At 32.6% G+C, this 18612-nt stretch overlaps 1 protein-coding gene across 1 annotated transcript; it reads left to right on the forward strand.

Annotated features, from left to right (window-relative positions):
* The first annotated feature begins 16193 nt into the window (after positions 1-16193).
* On the forward strand, positions 16194-17935 carry LOC133821935 (uncharacterized). The gene is made up of 3 exons (XM_062254116.1): positions 16194-17100; positions 17258-17335; positions 17653-17935. Exons 1-3 carry the CDS (start codon positions 16372-16374, stop codon positions 17656-17658), a joined length of 813 nt encoding a protein of 270 aa, XP_062110100.1. The 5' UTR covers positions 16194-16371; the 3' UTR covers positions 17659-17935.
* Positions 17936-18612: the final 677 nt, after the last annotated feature.

Consider the following 18612-nt stretch of genomic DNA (forward strand, 5'->3'; position numbering starts at 1 on the left):
GGAAAATGAATTTAATTGCAAGATTAAATTTTTTCAATCTGATGGGGGAGGTGAATTCAAAGCTTTTAATACTTATCTTACTGAAAATGGCATTCATCATAGACTCTCTTGTCCCACCACTCACCAAAAAAATGGTGTAGCTGAAAGAAAACATCGTCACCTTGTTGAAACCTCTCTCACTCTTCTTGCTAATGCATCAATGCCTTTAAAATTTTGGGATGAAGCTGTCCGCACTTCTGCCTTTATTATTAATCTCTTGCCTACTGTTGTTTTGTCTAATTCTTCCCCATTTCAGGTTCTCTTTCATAAAGTTCCTGATTTCTCTCAACTCAAAGTGTTTGGCTGCTCTTGCTTTCCAAACACTCGGCCATATAACTCCAATAAGCTTGAATTTCGGTCAGTTTAATGCACTTTTCTTGGCTATAGTCTCAATCACAAGGGCTATAAATGCTTATCTCCTACTGGCCGAATATACATCTCTAGAGATGTGATTTTTAATGAACACTCTTTTCCATATGTAAATGTCAGTACCCCCTCTTCTCTCTCTCACTCTAGTACTGTTCCTAAATCATCATCTATTTCTATTCCTCTTGTCAAAGTTTCTAATTCTTCCACTGTTCCTGTCATCACCTCTCATTCTTCATCTGAAACTTTGTCTCCTTCTCATCACCCTCCACCTACATCATCAACTCTATCATCTACCCTCAGTCAACCATCTTCTTCTTCTCTCCTGCCTTTGCCTCCCTCTCCCACCTCTTTATCTCCTCCTCCCTCCTCTCCTTCTCACCCTCAAAACACTCATTCTATATGCACTGAGATTGATCAAAACTTATTACCATCATCATCTTCAACAGGTCCCATCAATACTCATAAGATGGTAACTCGTTCCAAAGTAGGGGTTTACAAACCAAAGGTGTTTATTGCTTCCAAAGAACCATTAACTGTTAGTGATGCTTTGCAGGACCCTCCTTGGAAGTTGGCTATGATAGAGGAGTATTCGGCTCTCATAAAAAATGGTACTTGGACTCTTGTGGATTTGCCTCCTAATCGTAAACCCATTGGCTGCCGCTGGTTGTTTAAGGTCAAGGAAAATCCGGATGGGTCTATTCTTCGTCACAAAGCTCGCCTTGTGGCTAGAGGGTTCAGTCAATAATATGGATTCGATTTTACAGAGACATTCAGCCCTGTGGTCAAGCCTACCACCATAAGGGTCATTCTTACTGTTGCATTGACAAAAGGTTGGCAGCTTAGACAATTGGATGTTAACAATGCCTTCCTCAATGGTGTTCTCCAAGAGGAGGTTTACATGAGCCAACCACCCGGTTTTGTTGTTCCTGAATTCAAGAACAAGGTTTGCAAGCTCCATAAGGCTATCTATGGCTTGAAGCAAGCCCCTCGGGCTTGGTTTGAGCGGTTGAGAGACACTTTGTTTCAGTTTGGTTTTCAGGGTGCAAAATCATATCAGTCCCTTTTTATTCGCATCACACCAACTCACACTACTTTTATTCTTGTCTATGTTGATGACATCCTTATCACAGGTAGTTCTGATGGGGTGATTGCTGCGCTTATTACTCAGTTGCATGCTTCCTTCTCTGTAAAGGATCTTGCAAAGCTCATTACTTTCTTGGGATTCAGCTTACTCAATCTACTACTGGTTTGCATCTTAATCAACGAAAATATATTATTGATCTTTTGTGTAAGGCCAAGATGGAGTTTGCCAATGGATTACCTACTCCCATGTGTGCCAATGACAAGCTTTCGGCTCATGGCAGTGATCCTATTGCTGACCCAACTTCTTATCGAAGTTTAGTAGGAGCTCTTCAATATGCCACTATCACTCGCCCTGATATTACCTATGCTGTCAATAAGGTATCTCAGTTTATGCAAAATCCTTTAGCTTCGCATTGGAAAGCTGTTCGTCGTCTTCTTCGATATCTTAAAGCCACATTGGACTATGGTCTCTCCTTTCAGCCGAGTACCTCTCTTGATCTATTAGGTTTTTGTGATGCGGATTGGGCTTCGGATCCTGATGATAGGCGTTCCACCTCTGGCTTTTGTGTTTATTTTGGCAGCAATTTAGTCTCATGGGCATCTAAAAAGCAACATACAGTTTCTCGGTCTAGTACCGAGGCTGAATATAGGAGTTTGGCTAATCTCACTGCTGAATTGTCTTGGCTGCAATCTCTTTTGTCTGAGCTCCGCATTCCTTTTTCTTCTCCTCCTTTGGTGTGGTGTGACAATCTCACAATTCTTATGGCAGCAAATCCAGTTTTGCATGCTCGCACCAAACATATTGAGCTGGGCATGTACTTTGTTCGGGATAAAGTGGCCAGCAAGCAACTTATAGTGAAGCATGTACCTTCGGTGGATCAAACTGCAGATGTGTTTACTAAGCCTCTGTCTGCTGCTCGTTTTCATCTTTTGAGACACAAACTTAGAGTTGTTCTTCTACCTACTCTAAGTTTGAGGGGGGATGTTAGGATTAGTTAGTAATCTTGTTAGTAGTTAGTTATGTTGTACAGCTCACTTCTAACCTTTTGTATATAGTTAACCTCTCTAACTAATCTCTGTGTATATACCCCTGTAACTTTCTTTTAGCTTTAATGAGAATCAGTTCATTTTCACATTCGTTTCATTTTTACAATATTTACTACCGAATCTCATGCAGGAAAATCCAAAAAATAAAAGATAAACCTAGAACAATAGCTATAAAGAATAAACTAGTACAACAACACTCATAAAAAAACATTGAAATTAAATAGCAAAATTTGTATCAACAAACCCAAATTTATAGAAGATCCATGTAACTGATGTCCAAGACAACCACTTAGTGGCTCCACATAACAACCATCGCGAACCGCCGCCGCCAGATCCACAAGCTTGGAAGAGCTATTGGACGAACCAAAGAAACGGAACCCTCAAGCTCTAGATTCGTCGCATGAACACCAAAATCACCCAAGCCACATCTGAAACATCATCAGTGTCAAAAACGGGAGCTAATCCCTAACATTTCTAATCGGAGGTCAGCCGACGCATTGGGGTGTGTAAGAACCAATATTTTAAGTGTGACAAATTAGGTCCAGTCGTGTCTGGAATGGAGTGTCTATTGATCTTACCTCAATTCAATACTTTGTAGATGCTACTAAGGCCTTGCATTATCAAAGATGGTTTGTTATGCGTAAATTGTGGCTTGATTATTCTGTTGTTTTGGAGGATTTTCCTGATTTAGTTGCACTTTTACAGTCTAGGCATTGGGTTCATACAGTGTCCAAATTGGTGTCTCCTCATCCCATTCTAATTAGGGAGTTCTATGCTAATTTAGATAGGTCTATTTTAGATGGGTAAAATGAGGATTGTCTTACTGTTTTTGTGAGGGGTAGTCATATAAAATTTGCACCGTCCACTATAGCTCGTGCACTCAAAGTTCCAAAAGTTAAACCTGCATATAATAAATCCTACAGTCCAGATCAATCTACCGTGGGTCAAGTTCTAACTGGCCTGTCTGATTATGTTTGGGGGAATCATGATATTCCTATAACAAAGTTGACTCCATTCTATCGGGTTCTTCATTGAGTGGCCTTATATAATTGGTTTCCCAATTCTCACCTCTCATCTGTTACACTTGAGATTGGAAATTTTTTATATGCTGTAGGCACTAGAGTGTCTATTGATCTGTCTACTCTCATTTATGATCGAATTTTTGATGTGGCTTCCTCTACTGGTACTCGTAACAAGTTGCCTTATCCAAGCCTGATTCAGAAGATTATTCAGTCTGCCAAACCGCCGTTAACCACTCACGACTTCCAGGTTGCGAATCCTATTTTGTCTAAAAGTTTTCTGGCAATTCTCAACAAGAAGGTTTCTTCCACTGCTCCTTCTTCTTCCAAGCCGTCTAAGCTCAAAGCTCCTTTGTTTAAAGGTTTGTCTGATTCTAGTTGGCAAGTTCAGTTGTATACCGAGTTCAAGGCCTTCACTAAGCGTTACAAGAAAGATCAGAAGCGGCAATTGGCCTTTGAAGCATCTATGTACAAGCTTGTTCAGGTTGTCAAAACTATGGTTGTTCAGACTGCGTATGGCTCTCAGTTATCACCTTCGATTGATGTCTCTCCACCTACATTTCATCGGGACTCCTTTGGTGAGTCTTCTGTTGCTCCTGAGTTGTCTGTTCCTATTCAGGGGGAGTCCACTAGTCCTGCTCAGGTTTCATCTCAGGTGCCCCTAGTCTCATCAACAGTGCCTCCTGCTGACACAGAGTTGGACACATCCGTTCCACCAAAGCTTCGTGATGCCCTTCCTCAGGCTCCTAATTCAACTGCACCTCTCCAGGGGGAGCAATCTGATGCATCTGTCAATTGATTGTGGTCAAAGATTGTGCTCAATGAAGGGGGAGATGATCTTATATTACTTCTCTTGTTGTTTTGTTCACGTGTTGCTCTTTGTTATTTTGGTCGTTTAAAACTTTGTTTACTGTTTCTACAGACTCTTTTATATTTTGTTCGTATTTTGGCTGTTTGCCCAGACTATTGTTGGTTGCATGGTTCATCTTTTGATTTACACTGATTTTTTGTCATTGACCATAATTTTTCAAGGGGGAGATTGTAAGAACCAATATTTTCAGTGTGACAAATTAGGTCCAGTCGTGTTTGGAATGGTCTTATGTTATGTCTGGAGTTTATTCGGTTTTAGTAATTGTCCACGTCAGCCTGTGTGTACGGCAAGGTTGTTAGTGATTAACAGCTGTTGGTTGTTTCTGGTTTATACCTAATTGCAGCTAATGATATATATTGGCCTGGTTAATTAGTTATAACCAACTCTCTTAGATCGGACGATTGGATATTGTGTTTTGTATTTTCTCTTCTATTTCTTCTATTGATTTTGCAGGTTCTTGCAAGAAACTCCATTGATGGTGGTTGAAGGTTTCTGTGCAAGATCTGGAATCAAGCTGTGATTGCTGAAGGAGTTCAGCTGGGTCTTGATGCCATAGATCCGAAGGTGTTCGGATATGAGATATTGTTGAAGGGAGTTCAACATTGAAGCAAGGGGATCTTGCATCTATAACCAAAGGATTTGGTTATTTAGGATAAAAAGCTTCACTGTATTTTGAGATAGATTGTATAGTTTTACAGGTTGATTCTTGAACTGGTTATTGTAAAATTACTTCTTAATATAGTGAGAGTTATTACCCTGGTTCAGGGAATCCAAGCACTAGTCGGCTGGAATAAGTTTTCAGTGCAGACAAAGCTTGTAATTTCGTATGTTGACTCTTATGATTTTGTTGTTAATGTTCAAGCATAAATCAAGATAAAATCTAGATGGATATTGTAAAATTGGAAAGATAGGCAAAAACTTAGGTTTTTCAGGGTGAACGACCGAAGCTCGTGCTGGAACCCAACTATCACACTATTTTGTAGAGAGAACCTTTCCATTTTTTGAGAGAGAGAAAAGTGCCTCATTTGAAAATTTGAATTATATTATTAGAGTCCAAATATCAACATCAACAATCTTAATTAATTAATTAGAAAGAGCAAAAATAGAAAGAAGAAAAGTACTAATAGAAACATCTTTCTCATATATTAAACTGTAAGCAAATAATAATAAATTCGTAATTAGTCAATCTATAAACACATTCATTATTGTAAAATAAATAAAATAACAATATTTAAAAAACTTTGTCAATTGGTTCAACGTATCCTCCTCTGTTAGTCACCTATGTAGTAAAACTTTGCTATTTTAGTTTTAGTTAATTATACCACACATATTTCTTCATTTGTATATATCTCACTTAAGAAAAATGCACCTATGCCTAATTTATCAATAATTGAATGATTACAATTCTTGATTGGAGTCCCATCAATTTGCTTCAAATTCAATTAATGTGTACTCTATGAACCATATAATCTGAATCAAAATTGGTCTATATAAAATTAGTATTAGATCAATTGAATTCGTTTTGTTATAACACTGACATAGCATATTTTTTCCCTTTTATTTAGGAAAAAATGGAAATCATCTAAATAATGACCCAAAATATAATTTTGTGTACCATTTGATTCTCAATTTAGATAGTGTAACACTATCAAATTTTTGCAATTAATGTTAACCCATTTGTCGGTTGTCACATTGTGAATAATTGGATGAAAATAAAAGACATCCTAAATTGGGTGAAAGAAGAAGTCATTTCTTATATCTTCATACCAAATATATCAATAAAAAATTCATATAAATTTCATCATTACATATAATTTAGTTATGAATAATTTTATATATATATATATATAGGCACCTCAATAATTAAAAGAAATTATTTTAACATTTTTTTTAATTTTTTTTTTGTTAATTTCAATAATTTTATTTTATCTTGTTTTCATAATTTTTTTAAATAATGTATACTATTTTAGAAAAAAATTCTTACTTTAACATTGTTGACTGCCTTTTTTACTATCAACATTTATAAAAGAGATTAAAGAAATAACTATATGAACACAAGTTTTTACGTGGTTCAGGTTATAAAAGAATTATAGTCCACGCGTCTTTTGTATTAGGGGGATTGCAAGCTTGTGGTTACAAGCTTCTATAGTATCTTCTCAGACAGTGTTTAGATTGCTCTGAGCACAAATATTTTTCTCAGCAAAAAACCAAACCATTTACAATGAGACTCTCAGCCCTATTTACAGGGGCTGGGGACATTAATATTAATCACAAACCATTAATACACATTCTTCTCCTAAATGGGGAATTAATACACATCAATGCATTGGGCCGCATAGAATAAAGGCCACGGCCCAAGCGAGATTTGCGGGGCCCACTGCAGAAAGGTAATCATTGTTATATTATTTTATAATATAATGTAAAATTATATTATATTATAATATAATGTTTTAGATTAAATAAATGTGACAAAGTGTCACATATTGTAACATATAATAGAGAGTTACAATATTTAGATATATGAGATATATCCAAATAATGTAACATATTTGGTGTTACAAATTTGTAACTTCCAAATATTACCCTTTATTGTGTAAAATTGTTGTTACACAATATTGAGGTAAATTTCATAAAGTCATATGTGATATGGCTGTTCGAGATATGATTTTAACCCCAATAATGTGTTTTGGGAGTTTCAAAATCATTTGGGAGGGTTTGGAACCGTTTGGAAAAACAGCACAATTTTTTGTGCTGAAATTGGTCAGTGGCCGCAGCCACCAACATTCAGTGGCCGCGGCCTGTGGGACAGAGACCAGTGGCCGCGACCACCATTTTCCCTGGCCGCAGCCACAGGCCAAAAAAACTGACAAATTTTCAGTTTTTTCAATATTTGTTGAACGGCTCAAAAAACTCAAATAACTCCCAAATCTCTTTTTTAATTCCATATTAATCCAATTAAACATTGGTAACAGCCATGGGGGTTGGTGGAATTTGAAATTCAAAGGGTGTCTCTAAACTCTATAAATAGGAGTCGATAGCTCACTTGTAAGACACAACAATTTTTCTATCCACTAGAGCACTTGGCTAGAAACACCTTGAGGTTTGATTATTCCAAAAAACTTTTTCCAAAATCTGTGAGAGAACCCTTAGTGCTTGAGTTAGGGGGAAATAAGCTTTTGGACAAAGGTTTCAAACCTTGTTCAAGTTGGTGATCCCCAACACTCTTCACTTTGGTTGTGTGAGTGAGAGTTTATTGTTTTGGTTCTTGTTCTTATTTTCTTCTATTGCTCTGTCTTCTTTTCTTCTTATTCTATTTACTTGTACTTTTGTTTAAAAGTTGTAATCCTTTTATTTCATTTGTTCAAATACTTCTAGTTTACTTGTATCTTTTTGTTATAGAGTTGTACTTTCTATTTCTATCATCTTACATCTCCTTCTCCTTTTATTTGTAATTTTCAGTTATAGAGTTGTAACACTTTATTTAATCAATCCTTGTCTATTGTAATATTTTGCATAAAGTTGTAATATTTTATTATCAATTTCCATTGAGGCAATTTACATTTTCCTAACAATCACTTTACGGGGAACATGTCCCTGGGACTATTAGGGCATGATGTACGTACTTCCGTGTCAGGCGGCGTAGTGGAAGTGCGAATTGTCGAGTCGTATCGTCGGCAATGTTGCAGGCAGATCGCCCAAAAATGTTGTTAGGTCTTCCTGAGGCAGCCAATCCGCATTGGCTAACATCTGGCCTATCCCTAAGATTCCGAGGACTAGATGCTCGGCCTGGAATATAGCTGGAGGCAGGGAGACTACCAAGCATCCTCAGGAGGTGACCTTACGAAGACATTCCTGTCTCTCGGAACATGGCCCAGGAAAGAGGTCGACGCCTTCCTACTACCCGAGGAGGGCGACTTCCAACTGTTGGATCAATCCCTCGAGGACATATCTCTCTAGGCGTTTGTCTCACGGAGAAGAGGCATGTGTCCTTGGGTGAAAACATAGACAACAAATATATTTTTTTACATTTTTTGTTTTTATTTTTATTTTATTTATATATTTAAAATATATAATATTTATATGTATTTTTTGGAATATGATCAAAGAAAAAATAGAAAAATTGAGCATAAGTTGATAAAAATATATATTTTATATGAATTTTTAATAAAAATAGGATGCTTAATCAAATTTTGGGATACAAATATGATGCATTTATAATTTTCTTAAAAAAATAAAATCTTTGTAAAATTAAAATATTTTATTTAATACACTTTTTAAAAATTTTGTTTAGTTAAAAAAATTTAAAATATTTTCCTGCCTCATTTGTATTGTACTAAAAAAATATATTTGAATTCAACAAATAAAGAAACTTAGTTGAATATTTAATTTTTTATTCTTTTAAATATAAAAAATATATAAATCTTATTTTTGTAACAAAGAAATATAAGTCATATTAAATTAAAAAAACGTAGTTTATTAGATTCAAAATCATTTATAAGATCACAATATTCAATTTTCATATTTATAAGTTTTTGGTTTTTTATTTAAATATACAATATAAAAATAAGTACAAATTTATATAAGAAATATAGTTTTATTGCTTATGAAAAAAATGATATTAATTTAAAAAGATGTGAACCATTCATTGAAAGAATAGCTAATATTAGTATCGGTCCCAAATTATATTATTTTTCCACTTTAGTTCTCAAATTTTTATCTGCATATTAATTACTGCCCAAAATTATTGCTATATTGTTTTTTTATACAATGAAAATTGGGAATTTGAACTCTTCCCCTCCTACACATACTCACACCTAATCACTTCAATTAAACCTAAATGGAAAAAAAAAATTATGCTACTTTTGTTGCAATAAATAATATATAACAAACTATTAATTATTTTACAAGACTTGATTTTTTCCTAATTAATTGTTAAACTATATTTGTACAACCTAATATTTGTGCCCCATCACTATTTGGCCCCATTATAAAATTTGTACAAGCCACGCAACAATTTTTATTTGGGTTACTTTGATATATGTGTAATCACATGAATCACTTACTTATATATATAATCTATACATGTACTAAAATATTATTAATAAAAAATATTTTTCTACGTGATAACGAATGCTTTTCATTTGATTAAAAAAAATGTTTACACATTCTGTTTTGTCTCATCTATAGTTTGGATTTTGTGTTTTGACAAATTATATTTTGAATATTGTATTTTGTAAAATTATTTAAATAGACCACTAAACATGATTTTGATTAAAGTTTTTAAACTAAAATCACAAATAATCCACAAAACTAACAATTTAGAACAAAAACACAATCATTCGGCATAATAACTGTATTATCATATTCAATTTTTTTCTTCATCAAAATTAAGTGGAGGGGTTAGGAGTGTGCAGAAATCATTAAATCCAATTACAACTGACCGATCCAATTACAACCGACCACCGAAAATTGGATATCCAATTATGATTGGATCAGGCTGGTTGTTGGATAATATATACAAACATCCAGTAAAACCAAACCGATCCAATTGTATATATATATATTTATTTGTTTAAGATTATGCTTATAATTTATGTTGCATTTGTATGATGTTGTATCATTTTGAACAAATTAGTATTTTTATTTATAATATTATGAATTCTTTGAACAAATTAAGCTAAATAAATCTAAAAAATATTGGATGACCCAATCCGATCAAATATATAAGCAATGGGACACATCCAATGGATAAAAACAATCTAATCCAATGGATAATTGGATCGGATTAAATCGATTGAGACAAGTAAATTGGATTGGATATCGGTTGTAAAATACCAACACTCAATGGATAATTGGATCAAATCGCATAGGCCTAAAAACTTTGGATGTAATCCAATTTGAACTTTGGATGTGATCAAATCGCATAGGTCTAGTAGGAGTCTATTTGAACTATTTTACAAAACACAAGATCTATTTTTTTTTTTAAAACGTAGGGTCCAAACAGATAATATGACAAAACATAAAAACCAAAAAAATATAAACTCAAAAATACACATAGTTTCATCATTTTCTTGTACCTATCATACTTTCATACTTTACATAAATACATATTTGCTGCAAAAATATATTTTGGTTGTTTAAATGAATATATATTTTCAAACTTGTACTTGTATATTGAATAATTTCCTTCAAATGCTTATTATTGTTTTTTAAAAGAAGAAAAATTCTTCATTTAAAAATTGAGATCAACATTTACCCAATAGGTAATACAACTGGCAATTACATTCATCCATAAAAAAAAAACGAAATTATTTCATAAAATAGTTTTAGCCAAAAAAAAATGAGCCACTCGATTCTCTAACGAAAAATAAAGAGGCAAAAACTAACATAACACAAAAAAAGAGAAAATATTGAATATCTCCCATACATGTCAGCCTCTTGTAAAATTAAAGATTTAAAGTAATTAAAATGATTTAAGAAATAGATTAATATTAATTTAAAAAGGAAAAGCAAATAAAACGTTTTGAACTAATTAAAACTTATAAATTATTTCTAAATAATATCTAATTTGAAAAAGAAAAAAAACTGATTAATGCGAATAGTATGTCAGTGAAACCAGCTTAAATCTATTTTAAAACAAAATGCAATATTAGGTAATAAAAAGAATATAGATCAATTATACGAAAACAAATTTAATTAAAATCATTTTTTTTTAAAATGACTAACATAAAAATAAAAGAAAACCACCTAAAAAAATCCTAAAATATTTTAAAACTAAAACCTAAAATGAGAAAGAAAGAAAAAAAAATCTAAATTTAAACAAAAATCTAATCAAAGAAAAATTAAAATCCACGAACAACTTTGAAGATCTAAACAAAATCCATGAACAACTTCGAACACATCAAATGAAAAAAATCAAATTCAAAGTAAAAACAATTGAAAAAAAATGAGGTTAAAACCCTCTTTACTCAAGTCTCCTTCTATATATCTATATGAGTTTATGTCTTTTTATATCTTATGTTTTGACTTATTACTTGTTTGGATCTTGTGTTTTGATAAATTACTTTTTTAACCATGTGTTTTCTAAAATAGTTCAAATAGACCCCTAAATCCGATTTTTATCGAAATTTTTTGAACTAAAATCACAAATAATTCATCAAACTAACAATTCAGAACAAAAATACAGTCATTCTGCCCACTATGTTGTTATATTTAATTTTTTGTTCACCAAAATCAGATTTATGAGCCTATTTGAACTATTTTACAAAACACAGGGTCTAAAAAATAATTTATCAAAATACAGAGTCTAAACAGATAATGAGTCCAAACACAAATTCTAAAAAGATAGAAACCCTATCTATATAGCCAAAGAGATAAACAATCATATTATGTTGACTTTATGTGCCCTAGGCTAAATGATGGGTTTGGAGAAATGTAATTTTTACTTTCTTTTTTTGGTAAGTCAATTTCATTGCACAAACCAACAATACAACCAGCAACTCCTCAAAAGGAACCGAAACAGTAAAAAAACAAAACCACCTATACAACCTATACACTTAATTGATCAAACCAATCTCTGTCTAATGAATTAAATCTATCAGTATCAGTGAGAAAGCTACTCACTCTCCTAAAAATATTCTGTTTTATGCACAAAACTGTAATATCAATATGTCTCACTTTGGAATCCCATAACACCTCATTACGCATGCTTTAAATGTGATAAGTTGCAGCAGCCAAGGCAGTGGCGAACACACCACGCCTGAACCTGGAAAGCCTATGCCCACGAACCAACCATCTTAACAATCTCTGAAGATTACAAGTCATAACCTGCCAACCTAACCAATCTTTGATCATTTGAAGGCAACGCTAATTTTTACTTTTCTATAAATTTAATTCAATTTTAAGTTGATTTTCAATCACTTTTAAAACTAGTAATTCTCCTCCATAAACTAGAAACAATAAATCATTAAAAAAAAAAGTGTTGATTGGCTTTGTATCAATGGAGCAACTAATTGGATTGTGAAAATAATATATGCTCGAGTAAAAAAAAATTGGCTAGAATATGTATATTTAGCACAAAACCAATTGTGTGTTATAAAGATTCTAAGATGGACATGTACGGTGACAATGAATAATTTCATTAATATTTATTAATTGAGTGTTGTTATTTGACACATTAAGGTGTCCAATACTATATGAGCTGACAGCCCATGATTAGTTAGCGATAGTATATAATACATATTAAATTCAAATAAGTGAAACTCAATATTGAATTATACCAATAACGATATACTACATCATTATAGTGTTAGGCACTAATAATGTTCGTTAGTAATTTTCTTATCAATTAGCTTGGCAGAATACTCATAAAGACAATTATATCACATTTATTTGAATTTGAATTAGATTTTCAGACTGTATTCTTGTATATAAATATTAAAATATCTGCTTTTTGAATCAAGTATGTAACTTCTTCTAAGATATATTTATTTACAAATTAATAGGATTGAGACTAGTATAATCGGGGCAGAAAAAAATTACAATACTAAAACTCTGAAAAATTATATATAGATTTCACAATGAAAAATCATTGTTTGCTCGATCGTTACCATCTTTGTCGTCTTTAATTTGGTATGAAGAATTTTATTTGATTTAAGCTTTTCCTTATTGATTTAGGTTTTGATTATGTTTTGTGTTATTTAGTTAAACTTATTTTTTTTTTAGGTTTTAATTTGATTTTCAAACCTGTTATAATTTATTTTTATTTTGTAAAGTCTTTTTCATTTTTACAGAAGGATTTTAACTACAATTGTTGTAAAAATATAATTGAAAATAATTAATCAATTTTATAACATTTGAGCCAATGGGATGCTAATAGGTCGCTCCTATATGGCAGTTAAATATTAAAAAAAATTAGGAATTTTGCTCCCGAACTATAACTTAGGTAAAGTTTTGCCCTCTAAATTTTTTTTTTAACAAAATTCTCTCCGAACTATAACAATCATTGCAAACGTACCAATTTAGTTGCATTCTATTCATTTTTTTTAAACGGTTTGCTAGTCCTGCAAGTATAGTTGTAGTACAGTAGTCTATTTAACTTATAACTTAAGCTAGTCGAAACCTAGTCTATTGGCATGAAACATACAACCATTAGCTCTACGAATGTCGATATTAGGGTTGTGCATTGGGCGGGTTATAAGAATGTTAAATCGGTTTGGGTTACTTAATTTATATTCTACCCAAATAAGGAAATTTTTTTAACCCGTCCAACAGTTTGGGCGGGTTAGTTGGGTTAACCCGCCCAAACTGTTATATATATTTTTTACAATATTTTATTAATGTAATTGTTATATATCAATCTTCAAAATTTCAACACTTTTGTAGCTTTTAAAATATTAATTGAATCAACATTAAAGTGTCAAACAAATATTTATTCTTAAAATAAAAAGAAAATATTAAAGCTTAAAGTCCAAGAAAATATTAAAAAATATATTTTTAAAAAATAAAAATTTAATTGGGCGGGTCGGTTTTAATTGGGCAGTTTAACTCGAGTTTTTTGGGTTGTATTTTTTTTTGTTTTTTTGAGTTGGTTTGGGTGGGTTGCAAAATTTTTTGCAGAGCCCTAGTCAATATATATTCACAGAATTTGTCATTAGACTACTATCTATGCATGTACTCGTATTTGTAATATTGAATTGTGTCAGATTAGTATTATATTAGTGCTACATTGACAATTTTAAAAAAAAAAATGAACAAAATACAACTGAATGGGACATTTGCAATGATTCTTACAGTTCGAATCATTTTTTTCTAAAAAAAATATACAAGAGTCATAATTCGAGTGTAAAAATTCTATTTATTCTAAAAGAATATTGTTGCAATTTTTCGTGTCATCTTATTATTTGTGAAATTCTTTTAAGAGCTCTTTTTATAACTGCATCAAATTTTTATTCTTTATTTTTTTAGTTTGTCACATCCGAACCCACATGTTCTATTAGATATTTTTTTGTGCTTTTTAAAATTTAATGTTTTACTTTATTTGAAATTCTTTGATTATTTTTTTAAATTAGATTTAAAAATATTTAAAAAAAATCAAGAATCAAATGAATAGAGAAGTGACATGTGAGCTACATCATTATTTACATCTATGTACAAACGATATAATAAAAGATATTTTCAATAAGATTTAAAGAGTTTTTGTTGTAAATAATCATTCCAAAAAAAAAAAATCTAATCGGTTTCAAATAAGTTAGAAAGTAATGAAGAAATGAAGAATAATATTTAAAATTGAATAGGAAGGAGTGTGCTTATTTTAACTTGATCCAAATAATTCAAAGATACATTGTACTTTAAAATTGTTGAAATCAATAATTAGATTTTTTAAAATTTACTTTACCAACAAGTAATTGGTTTATACTTTTTAGAAATTTTAGAATAATGTAATAGTTAAAATAGGTTTCTAAATTCAGTTTTTGTCAATTTTTTTTTAAGTTAAAAATCATAAATAATTTACTAATTTAAAAAAATATATAAATCATTCTCTCTAATAAACATATAACAAAATATAGAGTCAAAAAATATATAAATAATTTCTTTTATATTTTTAAGCTAGCTTTTAATTTTGGATTTTACAAAGAAATCATTTATGATTTTCCTAAAATTTTGTAAATTTTTTTATTTACATATATTTTGAATATATTTATAATTGTTCGAAATTCTATAAAATTATACAAGAAAATAAAAGAAACAAAGAAATGATTAGTTTATTTATATTTGGCATCATTTCGGAGACCATTTTATAATTTTCATTGAAAGAAAATGATCCTTTTTTTTTCTTTTCAATATAGCTTTTAAAAATATATTTGGCCATCGGTCTAAAATGAACAATAAAAAATATTGGCACAAAGTTCATGTACATTAATTTTACTTAAAATTTATAAAAACCTCATTTAGTTATCAAGAAACGTAAATTTATTGCCTAATCTCCCATAACACCTACTAATGAATGTGACTAGTTCCAATTTTACTACTTCTTATTTTTGGCAGATAACGTTCTTAGATCCTTTACGCAACATTTTTCACTTTTTATGCATTTAAAAAAATTGTTTATATTTTTTTTTTGACCATGTGTTTTTGTCTCATTATCTATTTAAACTTTGTATTTTGACAAATTATTTTTTGGATCCTATATTTTGTGAAATAGTTAAAATAGAACCTTAAATCAAGTTTGATGAAGAAAAAATTGAATATAACAACACAGTTTTTAAGCAAAATGATTTTATTTTTGTTCTGAATTGTTAGTTTGGTAAATTATTTATAATTTTAGTTGAAAAAATATTGACCAAAATCAGGTTTGTGATTCTATTTTAATCATTTTGTAAAACATAAGTACAAAAAGTAATTTGTCAAAACAGAAAGTCCAATATTATGAGATAAAACACACCTTAAAAAAATAAAAATTGAAGTTTTAAAGTTCAAAGATTAATTTGTTTTTTTTTTTAAAAATAACGCTAACAAATAGAATCATAGTAGTAATAGAAATGTATAATTTAATTTTATTATTAATTTTTAAAAAAAAATATTTTAAATCTAACGGCTGTAAATATAGATCAAACGAACGCGCAAGGAAATCCAAAGGCAGAAAAAGCGAATACCGTCACTCAAAAACGACTTATCACCCGGGAACTCCAATAGCGGCGCATTGCGCACCAGAGTGCGCATTTTAGCAAGCGGTAAAGGACTATATAATATGCCCAACGTTAAAACCGCCCCTCACCCTCTTATTTTCTCTTCCTATCTTCCATCGGGATATAAACTTTCCGTTCCCGGCTATTTTCTCAGCAAACAAACAATCCTTTACGATCCAAACCTATTGTCAAATTACTCTAATTTTCTCCCATAGAGAGAGAAACGGAGCTCTGATCCACAGAAGATTTCCGGTGAATGGTTTGCGTGCGGGAGCGTGACTCAGAGCGAGTGTTGAAGTCGTCGTCTTCGTCGGTTTCCATGGCGCTGGGTCCGGAGAGAACGAAGCCTCTTCACAATTTCGATCTGCCGTGTTTGAAATGGGGGAGTCAGAAGTACCTCCGGTGCATGAGAGAGGTTTCAAACGGCGGCGCCGGCGGTAGGAGTGATCGGCGATCTGATGTCACGAGATTTCAGAGCTCTTTGGGAAATCGTCGGAGGGAATCTGAGCCAGAGAGACGTAAGTTTCGGGCTCCGAAACCGGTATTTCTGGATAATGACGGCAAAGAAGGGATCGCGGCGATGGGGGAGAAAATCCTCTTGGAGATCAAAACGGTGTCGGAGAAGTTAAAGGACAAGTTTTTAGCGGAGGGAGATGCTGAAGCCGAGAAGCAATCTGCTGCGATGCCGCCGCGGAAGCTCAGGGCAAGAAAGGTTCCGTCTGCTCAGGAGGTTGAAGAAGCAGGTAAGTGCTCGGGAATTGAAGAGATGAAGGCGAATTGCTCGCCGTTGAGGAGTGAGGCGAACAATGGGGTGAAGTTGACGAGGCTGGTCAGAGGGTTACCGCCACCGGAGAATAAAGAGAGAGTCAAGTTCTCGGTGCCGCTCTCGAAGAAGGAGATCGAGGAGGATTTCATGGAGCTATTTGGCCACAAGCCTCCTCGCCGGCCCAAGAAGCGGCCAAGGAACGTTCAAAGACAATTGGATGTAAGTCAATCAATGACTCGTTTTTTTAGACTTCCGTACTGTTTTCCGGCGAAACCTTCTCTTTTCCTCCCCCCTTCTTTTTTCTCCTTTGGGTTAGTTGAAATGAGTATCTGATAATGATCTTGATTTTGTTTTTTTGGGTTTGAAACTTTTGCAGTATCTGTTTCCGGGTCTGTATTTAAACGAGATTACAACAGACACGTACAAAGTTCCCGATGACCCTGAAACCGGCAAGGTGATTAGTTATCATCATTCTTCATTCTGTTATTGTAAACATTATTTGTTTGGTTCGTGAGAAAATACGGTTGAAAACCAGAGAGAAAAAGAACAAGTGTTTGGTTTTGCATTGTTAATGCGGCTTCGACTCAGGTCACTCGGTCTCGGTCAATTTACTTGCCTTGGGATTCTAAAAAAGAGAGAGAGTTAGAATCAAAGAATGGGCTTTGGGATTTTAAGTATTTCCCCAAATTGTACTGTTTGCGTTATCATATATTTCTTTAGTTCCTCTCAGCCATTAAGCCTAATATTCTGGTATTGACTTTTCTTCTGCAGAGATAGCAATGAAGTGAGATGTGGCCAGTGATGAAGTCTCTAAGAGCTGTGTTCTCTGCTTGTGGTGGTGACTGTGGCGCTAATTAGTGGGGTATACCGCACCAGCTAAAGTGACATGGGAATTTGATGAGAGGGTATTAAATCCTATGAAACTTGGGGGTGTATGTTCAGTTGCTTCTTAAAATGCTAATTTTGTTTATTAATTATATTCATTTTTCTCTTTTTTTGCACTTAATAATTGTATAAAAGAAACTCTTATTGATATGGAAGATAAAGTTCTTTACGAGCTGATTTTGTGATTAAACTTTTATCCTACTTTGCATTTATTATGTTTGTGTATATTTTTGTTTTGTTATGAATAGCACCAGATAACAAAAACTGCTCACTGAGTAAGTGTACACTTCCATTTCCCAACAATGTTGGGAATATTGTACTGTTTTTTTGCCTTACATTAATTTGATACAGTGAACACTGCTCTAGCAAAATGGGAATGTGGTTTTGATTAGTAGTGCTTACTAATCAAGCTCTGCTTCTCGGAACATGAATGAAGCTACTCAACTAATTGCCAGTTCTTGGTTTAATGTGGCAAATTCTTAGGTGTTGTTGTCAACTCTTCTGTTTCTCAAGTGGGCAACTGAGATTTGCTTGGTAAACTAAACTAGTTATCTTACTTCATTGTTGCCCACTTGAGAATACGTGTGTTTGAACATAAATTTTGTAACTAACCATTATTATGCAATGCTTTTCCTCTGCAATTTTCGTATTCTTTTCTAAAAGAATGCCCAGGTCAATGTTCTCTGTTCTGCAAGTAAAGTTGCCTAGGGACCTAAATGAACAGGTTTTCAATGTTCTGGTTTGAGCAGAGCTCAGCAACCATTGTTCCTAATGATTCTCAAGTTTTTGGCTAACATTTCACAGTTTTGGGTTCTTTTTTCCGAAGCCTGATGTGTAGCATTTTTG

The sequence above is a fragment of the Humulus lupulus genome, chromosome 3 (assembly GCF_963169125.1).
Source record: "Humulus lupulus chromosome 3, drHumLupu1.1, whole genome shotgun sequence".
NCBI lineage: Eukaryota > Viridiplantae > Streptophyta > Magnoliopsida > Rosales > Cannabaceae > Humulus > Humulus lupulus.

What these genes read in the sequence shown, in the direction of transcription:
- LOC133821935 (XM_062254116.1), top strand. Translation starts at nt 16,372, where the DNA reads ATGGTTTGCGTGCGGGAGCGTGACTCAGAGCGAGTGTTGAAGTCGTCG. An exon ending in ACGTTCAAAGACAATTGGAT is followed by an intron (nt 17,101 to 17,257) that starts GTAAGTCAATCA and finishes AAACTTTTGCAG; the next exon opens with TATCTGTTTCCGGGTCTGTA.